The sequence below is a fragment of the Embiotoca jacksoni genome, unplaced genomic scaffold (assembly GCF_022577435.1).
Source record: "Embiotoca jacksoni isolate LCO1_2020_lvr unplaced genomic scaffold, fEmbJac1.0.p SCAF_6, whole genome shotgun sequence".
Classification (NCBI taxonomy): domain Eukaryota; kingdom Metazoa; phylum Chordata; class Actinopteri; family Embiotocidae; genus Embiotoca; species Embiotoca jacksoni.
Window position 1 is genome coordinate 3,847,675 of NW_027185414.1, and position 17,438 is coordinate 3,865,112.

General features: G+C 41.1%; 1 protein-coding gene across 4 annotated transcripts in view; it reads left to right on the plus strand.

The window, feature by feature from the left end:
• Positions 1 to 1,054: 1,054 nt before the first annotated feature.
• Positions 1,055 to 17,438, plus strand: part of ntrk3b (neurotrophic tyrosine kinase, receptor, type 3b) — a 204,861-nt gene continuing 188,477 nt past the window's right edge. For 3 of the 4 annotated variants that reach the window (XM_069173510.1, XM_069173511.1, XM_069173512.1), the window contains exon 1: positions 1,055 to 1,695. In XM_069173510.1, the coding sequence (XP_069029611.1) occupies positions 1,454 to 1,695 (242 nt within the window). In that variant the 5' untranslated portion in view covers positions 1,055 to 1,453. The remainder of the gene's footprint in view (positions 1,696 to 17,438) is intronic. The other variant, XM_069173513.1, reaches the window with a different exon arrangement.

Below are 17,438 nucleotides of genomic sequence, written 5' to 3' on the forward strand. Positions count from 1 at the left end.
AAACCTTGGTCAGGGTTAAAGTAAAACAACGAGGTTACAGTTACAAAAAAAACCACTAAAAAACTAAAATTGAATCCCATCCTTCAGGGTGAAAGTTTGTGACTTACATGACCTCCATCACGTGACCTGCCTCTGTTTACACTCTTCCCTCTGGTGGACAGGTGTGTGTATTACACGCTTTGGTGATACTGGGCTGAATGTTTGCATATTCATATGTTCTGTATTTTTCAGTGAGGCGGGAGGTGCAGACATATTTGAAAAAATGTTCTAACCAAAAGGGGTGGAGGAACAAATCGTTACAGCATAGTGTTGCAATACATCGTGTATTGATATTGTACCAATACACAGTATCAAGGTTCTATTATATAATTAAATAAATACATTTGTCAGGTAGATGCAACATCTATGAATTTTTTTTTTTTTTTATGTCTGCTCGACGTTCACATTTTACTGCAGTGAAAATAATTGAAGTGAGATGAACAGACTGATGTTGACAAAGTTTTCTTTTGAGGACATAATTTGAAGTCGAAAAAAAGGCAACAGATCCCGATGTGTCATCACAAAACTCAGCATCTCAGTATCTCGGGGTCCTCTGGTGATGCCCACCTCTACTTACAGGCAATAGGATGTATTTCATGGAAAATCACACAATATTTTCAGCATCATTATCAAGTGAAGGGAATATATTTTCAAAATTTGGAAATAATCCTTAAGGAATTACTAATGTGAAATATAATGTAGAATAAAGATCAATAACAAATAATTATTGTTCCAAAAAAGCCTCGATATAAATCATCTGTAATAGTGAGAAATATGGACTACAGGGACTGAAATGATTTGTTGACTTGTTTTTTTTTTTAATTGATTTTTAATACTTTTTAAAATATCTGAACCCACCGGCGTGTCCTGGCATCCTTCCTGTGTGCTGCGTGTGCTGTGTAGTTATAATCACTGTTGATTGCATGCAGTTTCTGCAGGTGTCAGTGTGACTGTAGCCGGTAGGAGGGACTTGATGCTCCAACTTCTCATTTCGTGTCTCCGTGCTCTCCAGCCAGTCGTCCTGGTCCTGCTCGGAGAGAGACGACGACGACATCAGCAGCCGCGGCATCCCGGGGAACACCATGCATCTGAGGCTGACGAGACGCCTGGAAGCTCCGATTATTTCGCTCTCTCATTTTTGATTTGCGCCCCTTTTTTTTGTTGCGTCTTTTTCTTTTCTTTCCCCCCCCTCCCCTCTCCTCCTCCTCCTTTTCACCCAATCTCTGACGCGCAAGGACACTACAGCATCCATCCACAGCAGAACCGCTCACATAGAGCATCCTCTGTACAGACGCACCAGCCATCCTCCTCCTTCCTTCCTTCCTCCCACTCTCCTCCTCTCCTCTTCTTCTCGTTCTGTTCGAACCCAGAGGACATCGGGACCTCTTCTATCCCCCCCACTTCGCCCGGAGACATGGATCTATGGTTTCATTCGATCCGGATTTGCTGGTGGAGGGTTTTGTTTCTGATGAGTGTTTTCCAGGACTATCTGAGCTCCATGCTGGACTGCCCGCCGACCTGCAGCTGCTCTCAAACAGAGATCTATTGCAATAAGTCTGACAACGGCAGATTTTTCCCTTTACTCGCCCTGCAAGACACTGGGAGCAATGGGACCAGCGTTGACATAGCGGAGTTATTCAAAAACATCACCTCTATGTAAGTAGATGCAGATTACGCTGCGCGTTTCTGAATCATTAATTGATCTCACCCTCTGCATGCTGCTTTCTGTGCACAAATCTGACTTGTTGGCTGATATTTCCTTTTAAATCTGAGACTTTTTGCACTTCCATTAGTCTCCTTCACTAAGTGGCCTTTTATAATAAGACCATGTTTGGTAATGGAGTCTTGGTTGGAGGGTAAATGCGCTTATTCTGCCGCGCCGTGCGCAATAAGACAAACCATCCCCAGCCTTAACAAACTACTTGATCTTGCACCTTGCTAGTGAACGGATTCCCCCCCCCCCTTCTTCTTCTTTTTCCTCTTCTCTACTGTGTCCCCATAAAGTTGCTCATCCGCAGCGGCACCGCAGGCCTATACACACGGCCAAAATGACAGGAGGATGTTGCGGAGAAAAGCTCCCATCACCACGCACGCTCGCTCGGCTCCGCGTCCTCGTGTAGCTACAGCAAACTGCTCCGACAGATTGTGCTAAATGAAACAGAAATAAATGGTGCAGTGAGGGTGAACCAGTTACATTTCAGCCCGCATTCTCTGAGAGCGACCCGACAAACTTTATTATGTCCAGATGACGCGTCGCGGATGGGGATGTAGAAACGTCACTTGTGGCTTTTTTTTTTTTTTTTATGTTTCTCTCTCTCTCCACACACACACACACACACTGATGGACATGCAGCAAGGTGCCATTTAGACTGTAAAAGGCTTTGCATAAAAACAAGAGGGGCTATGATGACGGCAGCTAATCCGACCCCCCCCCCCCCTCCCCCGCACACCCACGCACCCCCAGAAGTACATTTTCATTCTGCATCCTCTCTCTCTCTCTCTCTTTCTCTCTCCCTCTTTCTCTCTCCCTGGCATCGATCCTTCCTGCCAACATCAAAGCTTTCTTTCTTGAAAAGTCAGAAAAAAAGAAAAAAAAGAAGCTCGAGCTCGGGCCTTAAAATAAGACCTCTGGTGTCGATGTGGCTGATTTGCATATAAAGTAAACATCTCCCGTTCACGCGCTGGAATTCCCCGCACAGCTTCCTCCGGTGTCGTCTTACGCCATAGAGGACTTTTCCTCCCATCAGTTTTTGGTTTCCCGTTTACACTGTTTTTAATCCGTCTGAGGCAGACAACAACTTCTTTTGTGACATGGTTCAGCGCTTCCCTGTGCCACTAGAGGGTAGCCTGCAACCCTCTATAGTTTGGGAATCAAGTTTTCCGAAACAGGAGTCATTTACGTGGCTGTTTTTTTTTTTTTTGTTTTGTTTTTTTATCAGGAGGGACTTTTTTCTATTTTGAGTCAAATCAAGTTTCGAGTAAACCTTAGAGGCATTAAAAATCAAAGGCTGGGACGGTCAGAGGTAATGGTGCAGTTAGTGATTAGTGTGACCCCAAGGTGACCCAAGGAGAAAGATTTGCTGCCCCATTCACATGCGTTGTCCTCTCCTCTGATCCACTGAAACCAACAACCTCTTGGATTTTTTTTTTTTCTCTCTAATGCCCAAATTCTGTTTATAATAAGCACAAAGTCGTGCATTGATTGCCTGTTTTGCCTTTGAGAACACCTAATGCAACTGACCCAGGACTAATTGTGCATTTCATGGCTTCTCGCCAGCAGGCTTCTTTTTTTTGTGTGCTGCTCAGCATGGACGGCAACCTCCACCCAGCGCCACCAGCAGCTCAATGACAGCTTATCAGGGGCTATACAGCCCAATGTCACACCGGCAAACACACTGAATTTACCTACACATTTGGAGATGATGAATTATTTGTGCAATCATCTGCTTAATATGCAGTAATTATGTGGTTTTAAGGCATAAATATGGTGCACATGTAGTTATTTGGCTCATAACAGTGGCTCAGCATCTGTACAGACATATTTCAGAATAAAAGGACCTTCTTGTTAAGTCATTATCTCGCTGTGAGACGAGCTCTTTAGAAATAACCTGTATCCATAGTAATAGAGAGCAGGCCCCATGCAATACAATACAAATAGTCTCTCCTTTGAAAGGGGGAGGATGCTTCCGTTTTGCTAACAAGTAGTGTGTTTCATTCACCATGAAATTTACACAGAGATGGGGACGATTTATGGTGACAGAAAGCTCGAGAGGGAGGAACTGTGGAGGGGGTGGGTGTGCAGAGTGTGTGTGTGTGTGTGTGTGTGTGTGTGTGTGTGTGTGTGTGTGTGTGTGTGTGTGTATAAATGGGGCGATTGGCCGGCCAAAGAAAACCGCCATGTCCAGATAATAGTTTTTCAGTTCTCTCACATTAGAGATTCATCACAAGAGGTATCACTGCTTGAAGTGGATAAGATAAGGCCGAGCTGATACTTCAGGGGGGGAAAAAGAAAAGAAAAAAAAACACGTTTTTCAGAGAGCAGCTGAAGCATTTGACGGGTTTGTGTAAATGCGGCTCTGAGCACAGGTGCGCGTTTGTTTTCAGAAATCCATCAGTGTTTTCACCCCTGCTGATGACGTTTGGCCTCATTTTGTTTTGTTGCTTCTTATATATTTCTGTGTGTGTGTGTGACTGCAGGCCCGGTTTATATGGGGAGGCTGAAGTATCAGAACAATCTGTTCGGTCATTATTGTGCTGTCAACTGCTAAACGTCTAAACGTGCACTTAGAGAAAAATCACCCCTGCAGCCTCGCCGTCTCTTGTGCTCTTAAGTTGATCCTTCCATTCAACAACGCGTCCACGCAGTCCCTGTCATTACTGCAACTGCTGCGTAGCGCTGAACTGTAGACGTGTGTCACGGCAGACATTTTGACATGTGCTCGCAGGTGGATTCAACCACATGAATGATGGCTGTGTTCCACTTTGGGAAGGTCCTGGTATTGTGCATGCTGGCTCACTGGGACACTTCATAGAGCTGGCTCCTTGTAAATGGGTTTAATTCCACATGTGCTTGTCCTGCGATGATGAGCAAAAATATCTGCTCTGAAAAAGGTCTGTGAGGAGAATCAATCTTTGACAGTCAAATTGTGAAATGTACACCTTTGACTGTGTGATAATAGTCAACATATAACTTTGCTTTAAACAATAAAATGGAAATATAATGCAATATTCCCATAATAATCCTTTAGGGACTTGTCTGTAGTCACAATTAAACATTTCATTAACATTTAAAACTGGAAACAGCTGTGCCCCAAACTTCAGAAATGTGATTTAGTGTTTGCGCAAAGTAAAAAATAAATCATTTTTCAAGACCAGAGGTGCCCAAATTCTTTCTTATGAAGTTCCAAAAATTTATCTGGATGGAGTTAAGCGGGCCAAAAATAGAAGTTTATGGTGTGTGACATTACATGGAAAATTACCTTTCTAAACTAAACTAAACTAAACTAAACTAAACTAAAATACTAATACTAATACTAATACTACTACTACTACTACTAATAATAAAAAAATGTAAATCTGCAAAGGAGTAATTTTATTACTTTGCAAAAATTATTGTCAAAAACAGTTGCTTTTTCAGTGTCAGTGTCAGTGCCTCGATCTCTCATCTCAATCTCTCATCTCAATCTCTCATCTCAATCTCTCATCTTAATCTCTCATCTTAATCTCTCATCTTGATCTCTCATCTCGATCTCTCATCTCGATCTCTCATCTCGATCTCTCATCTTTATTTCTCATGTTGACTGGCAGCCCAAAGTCAGTGATGTATTGTAGGACACACGAACAGCACATGTGCATCAGCAGGAGAGTGAACATCATCATTCTTTGTAGGCCAGGGAAACAATAAACAGGAAACTCATACAAACAATACTCTGCTGTTTATTGCTGTAAAACTCATATTATGAACTTTTTAGCTGCACAAACTTTACAGTTTGTAGTCATTAGGATTTTCCAGAATTTAAAATGAAGGAGAATAAGCACAAGTTTGACAAATGCCTTGGTCGTTCAAATCAAAGCCCACGGACCCCAAGTTGGGCAGCTCTGTACAAGACTTTCAAAACAGTAGCTTTAACCAAATTTTTGCTGCAATCTGAATGTTACAAACATTTATCAGATTCCCTGAACCTGTCTGCCAAGTTCAAGTGTAGCATTGGAAACAAAAATTAAATTAAATCTCAAAGTTTCCTAAAGAAGTTGCACTACTTTTGTATTGACATTATGGCAATTTACGGTATTCATTATATAATACGATAAGGATTTATAGTTTGTCATTAATATTTAAAGGTCCCCCTCCAGCATGTTTTAAGACATAAAACGCATTGGTTTCTTCAGTAATTTGTATCTAATACAGTTTTCTCACAGAGACCTGCATCTAAAATTGTTAAAATGACATCTGCTCTTTCTCCAATATTGAAAAAAAAAAAAAAAAAAATCCAGACTCTATGAGGTTGTCCATATTTTTTCCCTTAGAAAATGTAACTATTTGTGACAGGATGTCTCCTCATTCACTGAAACCTCCGTACTCAGTGGATGTCCACTGGAAGTTTAAAGTTTCTTGATCATACCTCTCCCATATCAGACTGTGATTGGCTGGGAAGTTGTGATCTCACAAGTCTGTCTTTTTATTGAAGGAGGGGTCTTTAAAGAAACAATGCATGAATTAATATTACGGCACCTACATTTTTCATGGTGGGTTTTATCCTTGATGGTTGGATAACCAGCCATCTTCTCAAAGCTCAAATCCTTTGATATCTTATGATGTCATTCAAATGCATGTCTTATTACGGTTTTAGTTTTTACTGTGGCAGTCGTGTTCTCTTAAAACATGAACGGAGAAAATCAGATGTCCTCTATTTGTCTTTCAATGCAGCCGTCTCTTCTAAAAGTATTGCAGCTTTACCTTCTTTAATGTCAGGTCTTTCTTCAATCAAAGAGATTTATATGGATTGTAAAATTGCCATCTGTTTATCTGCAAACAAACTGAGAGTCCCACACTCCTAAATGGTTTACGGTTTATCTACTTTGCCAAATGCGGCTTGAAGTTTATCATTTAATATCTTGATCATCAAGTCTATAAAAATCTGTTTTCTCATTTCCAACGGCTTCGGATTTCCTTTAAAATGCATCATGATGTTGTATTTATATCTTTAGAAGGTGTCACTTTCAAATGTCAGCTGTCTTACTTTAGCACGTGGCTGAAACATGTTTTCCATCCATCCCTTCACTGCTTATTTCACCAGCAATTACCTAAAAACTTTGGATGAATATGACTCTGCTTCCTTCCACGTTCTTCTCTTTCTCAAATTTCAGCCCAGCACAGCTCCGCTTTACACTATCGATCTTTGGACAGATTTTATATGAAACCAGCTTGCTGATGCTGCCAAAGAAACCTGTTTCAAACAGGAATGTTTCCAGGGTCCGCATAGGTGACTTGTGTGGGCTGGCAAGTGCCCCCCGGTTCAGACACTGAGCAGCGCTGCATTACATAAATCCAGCGTTTTCTCTCCCTCTTAGAACTGGTGTGCAGCCCACATACTGTGTGTGTGTGAGCGACTGCAGCCAATAGCGGCCTTCAAATCCATGTATCTGCTCGTGAAATCTTGCGTAAGGCTTCTGAATGGGAATTGATTAGCGACCTTTTATAGAATTTCACAGCAATTGTTATAGGAAGTGAAGTATTTCCTGTTGAGCTGAGAGTTTGGAGTAGCAGTTGAACCCGTGCTTAGAAAGATCTTGTGGGTGCACATTTGGATCACATATTTAAAGGGGCACTTGAGCATTTCAGGATTGTATTTCCATTAAGCTGGAGGACTCAAAAAAAGAATGCTTGAAATTGAAGTAGCATAAACCAGGATCTCCTAAATTTTACTGTCTAATATTGGTTAAGCTCCAAAAAGGCTAAGGCCTTCATTTCCCACCATGCAATTCCATACTGTCTTTAATTAGACCTTTCCTAAATGTCCTGTCTCTTGATTTGGAGCTAGAGGGCATCAAACAGCTGTGGGTTAATACCAAGTGGGAACCAACAGTGATGAAGCCGTAAATAAGCCTCAAATTCAGACTTTGGCCAGCGCCATCTTGCTAGCTAGGAGCGATTTGGAGCCAGAAGTGATCATATTTGGACGAGCTGGGGAGGAGTGAGCGGGGGATTTGACTCGATCTGATTGGAAACCTGTCTCGCCCACTGATAACCGTAACCTGACTGCATCAAAGGCCTGTCAATCAAATGGACACGCCCCCAAAAACCTGGCTTTTTTTTTAAGGTTATTATCTCATTAATGTTGGGATTATTTTCCGATGGACCACCAAAAAACTAATAAGAAGAGCAGCTTTAGCTAACAACACCGAGATAACTCGTGGAGAAATTGTATTGACTTTGTATTTCATGAGAGAAGTTGAATGGGGGTCTTTGGAGTTGGAGGTTTTTTGGAGCGAACCTCTAGTGGCCCTCGGTGGTATTGCAGTTGATGGCACTTCCACATCTGCCTAATTTTTCAGATCCTGAAGCTTCGTGCACTTTTACATACAGCCGACAGATAGTACTCATCGTTAGTTTGTGGAATGCCCCTTTAATACCTTAAATAAAGCTAAAGGTTTGGATGTTGATCAGAGGAAATGCATTAATACTGATGGTTTAATGGTACGTGTATTCATCCTGAACTGTTCAGCTTCATATGAAACTCCTGCTCCCGAATGAACCGTCTCGAGTTCCACCCGAACAGGTGTGGCAGCGCTCCTGTTCATTAGCAGTAGCATGCTTTATGCTGCACTGGTCTTAATGGAAATTTTTGGTTTGACTTACTTTCACACGTGGCAGTAAACAGCTCAGTCTTTTGTTTTTGCACCGTTTGAGTAACTTAATTCTTACCGTAAGAATTACAGCCAATTAGACACTTTTGAATGGTTTGATAAACATGTTAATTTATGCATTTTCTGAAGTTTGCTCTGAAAACACACTGAACTGTGACTCCAAAACCAAGGTACATAATGAACCGTGAGTTTTATGTACACCCCTAATTAACGCTGGGAAAACGTGGGGAATTTCATTTTGTGGCTACATGTGTTGCAGAAGATGTTTATTTCTCTGCCTCGAGGCTCCATTCATCATATAACAGCTTAAATTGCTCAGTAGAATAAAGGTGCTGGATTTTGGTAACATTATTAAAGGATAAGAGAGACACCCGTGACTGGAAAAAAAAATGTGACTTATAGCAGGAAATCAAAAGCAATTTTTAGACATTTTATTATGTAATCTGGTTTACTTGGAAACAGCTCACACGCAGACGAGGCTGCTTGATATTCTGAGAAAAGATTTGATTCCTTTTTTTTTGTGGGAAATTACTGGTGAATTCCCGGGTTTCCCAGGCTCAGTGAGCTGGAACCCAGTCAGAGGGTTGGGTCCCGCCCTCTAATAAGGGATGTCAGATGGATTTTCGGAGTGATGAACCCCTGACACACCTTCACTCTCACTGTAACACTCCTACCTTCCCCTCCTCACTGCTGATATATTTATATATTTTCCACCCGCTTCCCTTCTGTCCTTTATCTTTGTCTTTGTTCTCTCCTCCGCTGTGTGTTCTGAAGTTTTGATGTCTGGCTTTCTGATGCCCGGCTCACCTGAATCTGTTTGTCATCTTGATTTATTTTACTTTGTCATCTTGATATTTCGCTTTGAGGTTTCCATAAAATATATATATATATATATATTTTTTTTTTTACTCCTAGGGGGTGAAATGTTTTTACAAGCCTGCTGGGGCTTGTTTGTGTGATCTACAATTTTTAGTGCGTTAGTATCATTTGATGGCATAAATAAAGTGTACCTAAACCTCACTTAGCCTCTGTGAGCTGCATACACAGAGTGTAGCTGAGCTTTACACCTGTCTGACATCAGCCTTGGAATTCACTTTTATATCTAAACACATATTACGAACAAAAATCACACCTTGTCATGTTCTTACTGCTCGACTGCTGCACTGTTAGTACCCATAGAGCACGTCTTTGGAAAGTGGTAAATTCACTGACTTTTCAATAGGGCTGGCTAACATTTGAGTTTTTCATATTTATGTGGATAACTCTAGTTTTGTTACTGAATTAAAAAAAAAATACCTGTTTTCTCTTTCCTTTTTTTAAAAAAAAAATAATTTAATAAAAACATAAACTTCTATAGGCCTATGTGTAAACACAGGATGCCTCACACAAAGCTGAGCTGAATAAAACTGCACAATTTTACTTAAATTAGGAGCTGCCTCATAAAAAAATTATTAAACGAGATTTGGAGTTTGTCGCAATTTCTATTTGAATATATGGACCAAAAGTGTATTGAGTTAAGTGAAATTAAGGATCGTTTTTGGATAGTAGTTCTCAACCCACTAGTTGAAATGGGTCACATTTACAATACATTTTTAGTGGGCTGCGATTGTGTGACTCAAAAAAAAACTTGAATGGAAGAAAGTTCAAACTTTTGTTCCTATCCCTGTAGGCTGGGTGTATACGATGGAAGTGACAATAAACACAGTTCAGATCTTTGTAAAATAAATTTGCGTGGCTCAAAACTTAAAAAGAATTTGGGGCAGGACTTAATGACGAAGGAAAAATGTGTGTCTTGAGACTGCACTGGGAGGGAAGAACTACTGGTCTAGTAAGAAGCCACAGGATAATACGGGAGACAATATCAGGAGTTGTTAAATCCACTACTGAAATAGCTGTGATACTTTAGAAGGAGGATGTCTGCAGCGGCTGAAGTACTTTTCTGTTGCAAGATGGATGCAATATTTTTGATCGCTTCTGATCAAAATTTGCCAAATTTACAAACTTGTGAGCGGAGCTTTGTGATGTCTGAAAGAGCCGATCAGTAATAAGTGGCAGGGAATTTGATGTAAGAGGCTGAAATCTGCCCACTCAGCGACTGAAATAACTCCAGTCTTTTCAAACCAGTGGCTTCTGCAGAGCTCAGTGAGAGTACAGCTGCTGGAGAGAAGCAACAAGGAGGACATTTTGTATGTAAATGAGTGGAGTTTAAGAAGAGAGCTAGTCGGATCCATTAATTAGTTATCGGCCTGTCCTCATGATGATGATGTCTTTGAAATGAAGCTGTTTTGCTTTTTTTGGGAGAGGGGGGCTACGGTGATCTCGACAACCTTCACCAAGCCGTGTTGCGTCTACGGTCACATGCTGTGTCAGCATCGTCACCGCCCAGGACGGAGCTACTAACACACGTCCTGCCAGTTGGTCCTCCCCACACAGACCCCCTGCTGCCTCCGCATCGCCGGGCTCACCTCAGGCGGTGCACGACGGGCTCCTCTGTTATAAGCATATCATCAAGTTTGCATGAGGCTGTCTTTGTGGAAAGTAGGTCACGGCTGCCATCTGAGAATTCGGAGGGAGAGAGAGCTGCGCTTTTCGTTCAGATCCCCTGCAGGCGGAGGGGATGCTGTAAGAAGTCCTGGGCCATGTGACTGACCCCCCCCCCCCCCCCCTCCTCACCCCGCCCCTCCACTGCCTCAAGCTTCCCGCATCTGCAGGCAGCCCTGGCGCCTTCAAAAGATGCATACTAATGAGGCACCTTCCCCTCCCTTTAACAATCAAAAGATGCATTGAGGATCGAGGGGGTGAAAAAATACTGAGGGCTCTGCTGTTTCAGCCATGGATTAGAAAAACCCTTTAAAGCCTCGAAGCAGCCTTCCCGGGGCTTTCTGTTGACATTTAGTTGAGCTTCTGCTTTCATACAGCAGATTAGGACTTGGTGTCGCTCGTGTGTGCAACAGTTTATCGTGTCAAATTTAGGGTTGAAGGAAGCAGAAAAAAAAATCACGTTTCCACCTATTAAAACTGCTTCTATGGCGACATGAAAAACATAAAATAAACCCAGCTGAAATGCTTCCCTTGAGCATTGTTAATCAATTTACATCTATTTACATGCACTGCTTTTTGCTGGGATTTTTTGATTTTTTTGTCCTGTGTGATGTACTCGTAGGGAACATTTATCAAGTACCTGCTGCCCTTACATTTCTAGATGAGTCAGTTTTGTGTCTAATTGGGTAGTATGAGCTTTACTGAAGCTTTATTACAGTTAATCATGTTTAAACATGTTATCTGTAGGCTTCGGGAAGCTACACTGAAAGCAGCATTATGGCTAATTCCTTCTTCTGCCTGATATTGATGGATGATTCATAGTTTGAGGCGTTTGTGTGACGCTGCTGGCATAGAAAAGCTTTTTTTTTTTTTTTTACTCTCTCTGTGTGTTCCTCTCTTCCCGAGATAACCTCCTCCCAGGTGTGAGGATGTACGTCTGACCGTCACGGTGTCCGTCACCATAGTTGACTCCCACCGCACGTCACCAAGCTAAAAAAAACAACAACCCAAAATCACCTCTCTCCTTCCTCTTGCGGTCCCTAATAAGGATCCTGCTTATTATTCATGTGGGATGATTGGTGTTTTAAAAAACATCAATCATCATGTATTATCAAGTAGGATGAGTCACCCCACTGTCCTCCATGTCAGCGATGACTGGCAGAGCTGTGTGAATAATGCAGCTGTCTCGCTTCTCGCTGAGCTTCAGCCATGTTGTCCTACACACTGTGCATGTTGATGGATGCTGTTCAACGCCGTTCTGTCTTCTCTTTATGTGACAAAAGGAAACGCTTCTTTTTACAAAGCTCTGTTTCACAAATTATTATTCCTCTTTGTGCATATTCGAATCCTGTATTGGTTGTAGTTGCTTGCATGAACACTTCAGCGCGTCAGCGTGACCTCAAACGGCTTGTGTTCGGTGCCACTCGCAGGCTGGAGATTATCCCAGTTTTGCACTGGACTACTCTTGTGTTTTTTGTTTGTAATGTTATTATGTTTGAGGCTACGTTTTTTTTTTTTTGCCCCTGAACTGGAAAAAAGCTTTTCTTTTGAAACTTTACAAATAGTCGCTTTATGTTGTATTAGTCCTGAAGAAGAAAGGCAGTACATTACCCCGATAAAAGCATGCACTTTCCTGCCCGCATCCGTCCATCAGTTTTCCATCTGTACAAACGAGGGAGATCTGTTTGAGGCAATATGTGCGCTGATGTTTGAGCGGTAAACACTCATGATGAATTAATGGCGCCACAATCCCGGCTGTTTAGCTCCGACAGCCAATGTCATCAGCGGTGAGGACAGAATATAGCAGCACATATACACCGTCAAATTTCCCAGAAAGCACAAAGATGCTTACAATATATCGGCCCTGTGCAGCCTATGTTTATTGATTGCCTTGGATGGCTTGATATCTATATTCGCTCTGTTCTGTGGACCGGGTTTGTGCATTGCACTACATCAAAATATTATGGACCTTGCAGCACCATTCAGCCGTACGCGCTGATCATTCTCAGTGAGCCGAGGACTCGGTGGCCGTGCAGGAGTGCACAGCACCGGGAGGGTTTTTTAAGACCCTGACATAGCTTTGTGTGGAGGCAGATGAGAACACATTAAAAGTAAATGGTCCACTGGGACTCAGCTCTGCTTTCTACTGGCTCCCTGTTGCTGCAATGACCTTGCTACTCCAATCAGAATATCACCCTCCATCTTCCCTCTTAGACTTAAAAACTCATCGTTTTAAGAAGTACCTGACTTCACCCTCTCTTGCTGCTGAATCACATCCTCCTCGCTCATATCTATCGCTCTCCTCGCTCTCTTCTTGAAGCTAAAAAAACAAAAACCATAGACTTCATTTTTTCATGTTCCAATCGTCCATATAAACCCAGTGTAGGGCCGTGATACCGGTTCCTGAACGATACTTTTTTTTTTACAAATGTATTTTAAGAAAGCAAATATTACACATTATGGTACATGATGGTTTCATAAAGTCTAGAGGGTGGGAGTGTAACTCAGGTTCAGCCTCATGAGCAAGCTGTTCTTAGATGCTACATTTTACAGATGCACCCTAAACGTCTCACGGAAGCTATTGTGGATGCCACAATTACACCGAAACGCCTCACATACAAGATATTGTTATGCTGCAATTTACAGATGTTCTCTAAACACTTCACATGCAAGCCGTCGCTGGATGCTACACTTGTCGTATGTTCCCTAAACGCCTCACATGCCATCAGCAGACACTTTCCAGCCGGCTGCACACAGAGAGAAGCCTCAATTTGCTGCAGTTCACGCAACTCAAACAGGTATGTGGTCAAAAATTAGTTTGAAGAGAGTGAAATAAGGCATTGTAGTGAAAGGTTTACTGACATCTGTTGAAACTGGCTGATTTTACTTCTGTGGGCGGTAAAACGATAACCTCTTGGTCTAGATGTAGCTTAGGTATCGAAACTTGGTAACATATAACAAGATATTTTTAGAAAGTGCAACGGTCCGTGCCATAAAAGTACCAAAGTTTTGTCCCCAGCACTAACCCGGAGGTGACCGAGTCTTTGCATGTCGCTCCTGCCCAGCACATCAGCCCATGTGACAACACAAATTGTAAATTTTACTACTCAGTTTTTGTGCTATTAAAACAAACGAGATATAATTTGTTAATTAGTGGGCTTTAGAAGTGCTGGTAGATAGATTTTCTCACTTTTAAACAAGCCAAGCAAGCTTCCCGCCCATTTCCAAGTCTATGCTAAGCTAAGCTAAGATCAGCTCAGCTAAGGTGCTGGTAGCTTCATGCCCAGACAACAAATAAAAGAAAGCAAATAACTACAAAGCAAATAAGCTCTTTTTCTGTTACACCGCTGAAAAACAAGTATCTTTTCTGGATAAATTGTGGCCTTCTAACTTAAGATGTCTCTTGAGCTTACTTCATTGTCATTGTTCCCAGCTGGCGTTTTAATATGGGGATGTAAATGGTATTTGCTGTTTTCTTTCATCTTGTAAATGCAGCGGAAAATAGCAAATGTTTCTTTTTCTTTTTTTTTAATATGAGGAAATGCGACTAAAATAAACAGGAAAAGTAATGGATGGGATTTTGTTGAGGAAGCTGTGGATCTGAAATATGCTTGTTTGCTCAGGAATCAGGGAATTACAGGTATTCAGTTGCCCACAGAAAATGTAAAAGGATCAAGTGAGCATTGATGAAGCTGAATGGACACATGGTTGGAGCTGCTGCTGTGACTCAGATGATTTTCAGGGATGAAGGAGACTTTGAGAGCCGAGGCCTAAACATACATAGGTTTGTTGAAACTGAGACTAGATTAGTTTGCCTTTTGTAAGATTAATATTATGGGACATTTGCATTAGCAGATGATATTTTAAGTTGTTTTAATCAATGCATTTGTAAATTTCCCAGGATACAGCATGTTCCAGATGGAAGATAAACCTACTGGGGTGCAAGGTGAATGATTATCATATCTTTTGAACAGTCATTTGCATTCTTTTTTTTTCTTCTTTTTTCTAAACAATTAATATAGATTATAATATAGTGCACAATTAATAATAGCTAAATCAGTGACAGACAAACTTTTGACAAATTATGACCTCATGCAGCCATAACCAGGACAGAGGAGATTTCAGCAAATTTCATCATCCTACATTTCATTCACATCATGAAACACAAAGGTTGCTGCATAATTTATTAGTAAGACGAGTCAATGTCAGTGGCGTCAACAGGGCTAAACAACAACAACAACCTCTGTGGCACCTTTGGGAGTCAAACTAATTTAGTACTTTGACCAAACCAGCCTCCGTGTGGAGAACTAGTGTCTTCTTTGATGAGACTTTGATGGAGAAACTGGACGGCACGTCAGTCAAGTGAAGTGCCTTGCGGTGACAGCTGTCTGCGTTTGACACTGTGAACTGTAGAGGATTCTTATTTCCAGCCGAAGCCATCGCCTGTCAAGCATCACTAATGTGTTTATTGTTAGTGAAAAGATCAGCTTGTTCCCCTCCAGTTGTTTCCGAGAGGAGGCAAAGACAGACTGTCAGTGTTGTGCAGATTTCTGTGCGTTTAAAGTTTTTTAATCATTTTTTTCTGGCTTTTTAGTTTTTCCTAAATAATTATTCCACTTTTAATGCAGCCTGATATATAGGTGGATTTGATGATGAAACAATGGACTCCTCACCCTCCTATGTAGGAGAAAGACTGAAAACCACACAAGATGACTAGCTTGTCCTCTATGGTTATTTTTGTTAGTTTTACATTCCGCTCTTTATAACCGTATTGTATCTCAATGACTTCTGTGTGGTCATTTTGTATCTCGTTATAGTTGTTATACTTGCCTTTGTAGTTGTTGTAGGTTTCTTTGTAGTCGTTTTGTGTCTTATTTGTGGTCAATGTTGGTTGTTTACGGTCATTTTGCACCCTTCATTTTGTCTTTTACTTTCTGTCCTCGTAGTCATTTTGTGTTTTTTTGGATTTGTTTTGTGTGTCTTTTAAGTCATTTTGCCTTTCTCTGCTTATGTTTGCTGCGTATTTGTTTGTGTCTTTGTGGCTGTTTTGTATCTTTGAAGTCATTTTTTGTCTCTGTATTTGTTTAGTGTTTCTTTTTAAATCATTTTGTGTGTCTTTGTAGTCGTTCAGTGTTTCTTTAAAATCATTCTGTGTTTCTTTGTAGTCTTTTTTAGTGACTTTGAAGTCATTGTATGTGTTTGTAGTCTTTTTTTGTGACTTTGAAGTCATTTTGTGTGTGTTTCTAGATGTTTTGCATCATTTTGTGTCTGTACTTTTCATCCTTATCTCAAGCGTTGATTTGCATCTGTTTTGTTGCCATTTTAATTGACTTTCCAACAACATAAGTGAACTGATTTCAGACGCATGGTCTGGACCAATGGTCTCTTGACATCTTTGCTTACGCTCTCGTTCAGTAATCCATCCATGTATGTCATTCATTATATGTAGCAGTTGTAAGACATGCTCAGAGAGGTGACGGCCAGATGCCAAGACTCGAGGTAGATTGATGCAACATGTCCTTAAGTTACCCTGTCTGGCTGCATGGATTAGGGTTGGGCTCACGGGCCCCCTCATTTTGATAAAATACCGAGCGAGAGAGAAGGAAAGAAAGAGTATGTGTCTGAGAGAAGCAGTTAAATGGATGCAGGAAGAAAAATAGCAAACAAATCAAATATTCAACAACCTTGAGCTCTGTCTCCCCCCCAGTTCCGTCTCTCCTACTGGTGGTAATTGGTTGACACAGTAGACTTGTGTGAGATCTGTAGTATGTGAGGACAATATGTTATTGCATTTCACATTTCAGTCAGAAAACAAAAAGACAAATTTGGGCGAAATTTAACAAGAACCTTCAAAGACTTCCCCTTGTGCTCGCATATAACTAAATCAGATTGCTCTGATGTTTATTGATTTACCCGGAGAGATGGAATCGTACAGGTGCAGCTTTTTAGTAATTGTGTATTGTTTAGTAACGAAAGGTTTGCTCTGCCAAACACTGACAGGGTCAATTGCATCTATTCTTTAGTTCACCTTTTTGAATTGTTATTAAGACACACTGGTACATGTACTGTACCTGTCTGACAGATAAGTGCTCGGGCTTATTAAGATATAAGTTCACCTTAATTAAAGGAATAGTTTTTGCACTTTCTTACTGAGCTATCTGATGGTAAAATTAATACAAGTCCCATGTCTAAACTCAAACGTTAGTCTAACCAAGGACTTTTTATACCTATGAGACCAGGGTTGGAGATTGTAAAAAATTATTTGGATTTCCTTAAAGAAATCTTTTTTGGATGTTTTTTCCTAAACCTAACCATGTGGTTTTGTTCGGCTGAATTCAATGTTACTTACTTTTTATGCAGAAGCGAAGCAAAACGTGACACCTACTCAGTATCCTTTAATGGACTGACAGGTGTATTACCTGCTTCGGCATCTGTCAGATAAAGACAACGCTACTGCCAGTTTGCATAAAGACTGGAAGCAGGTGGGATAG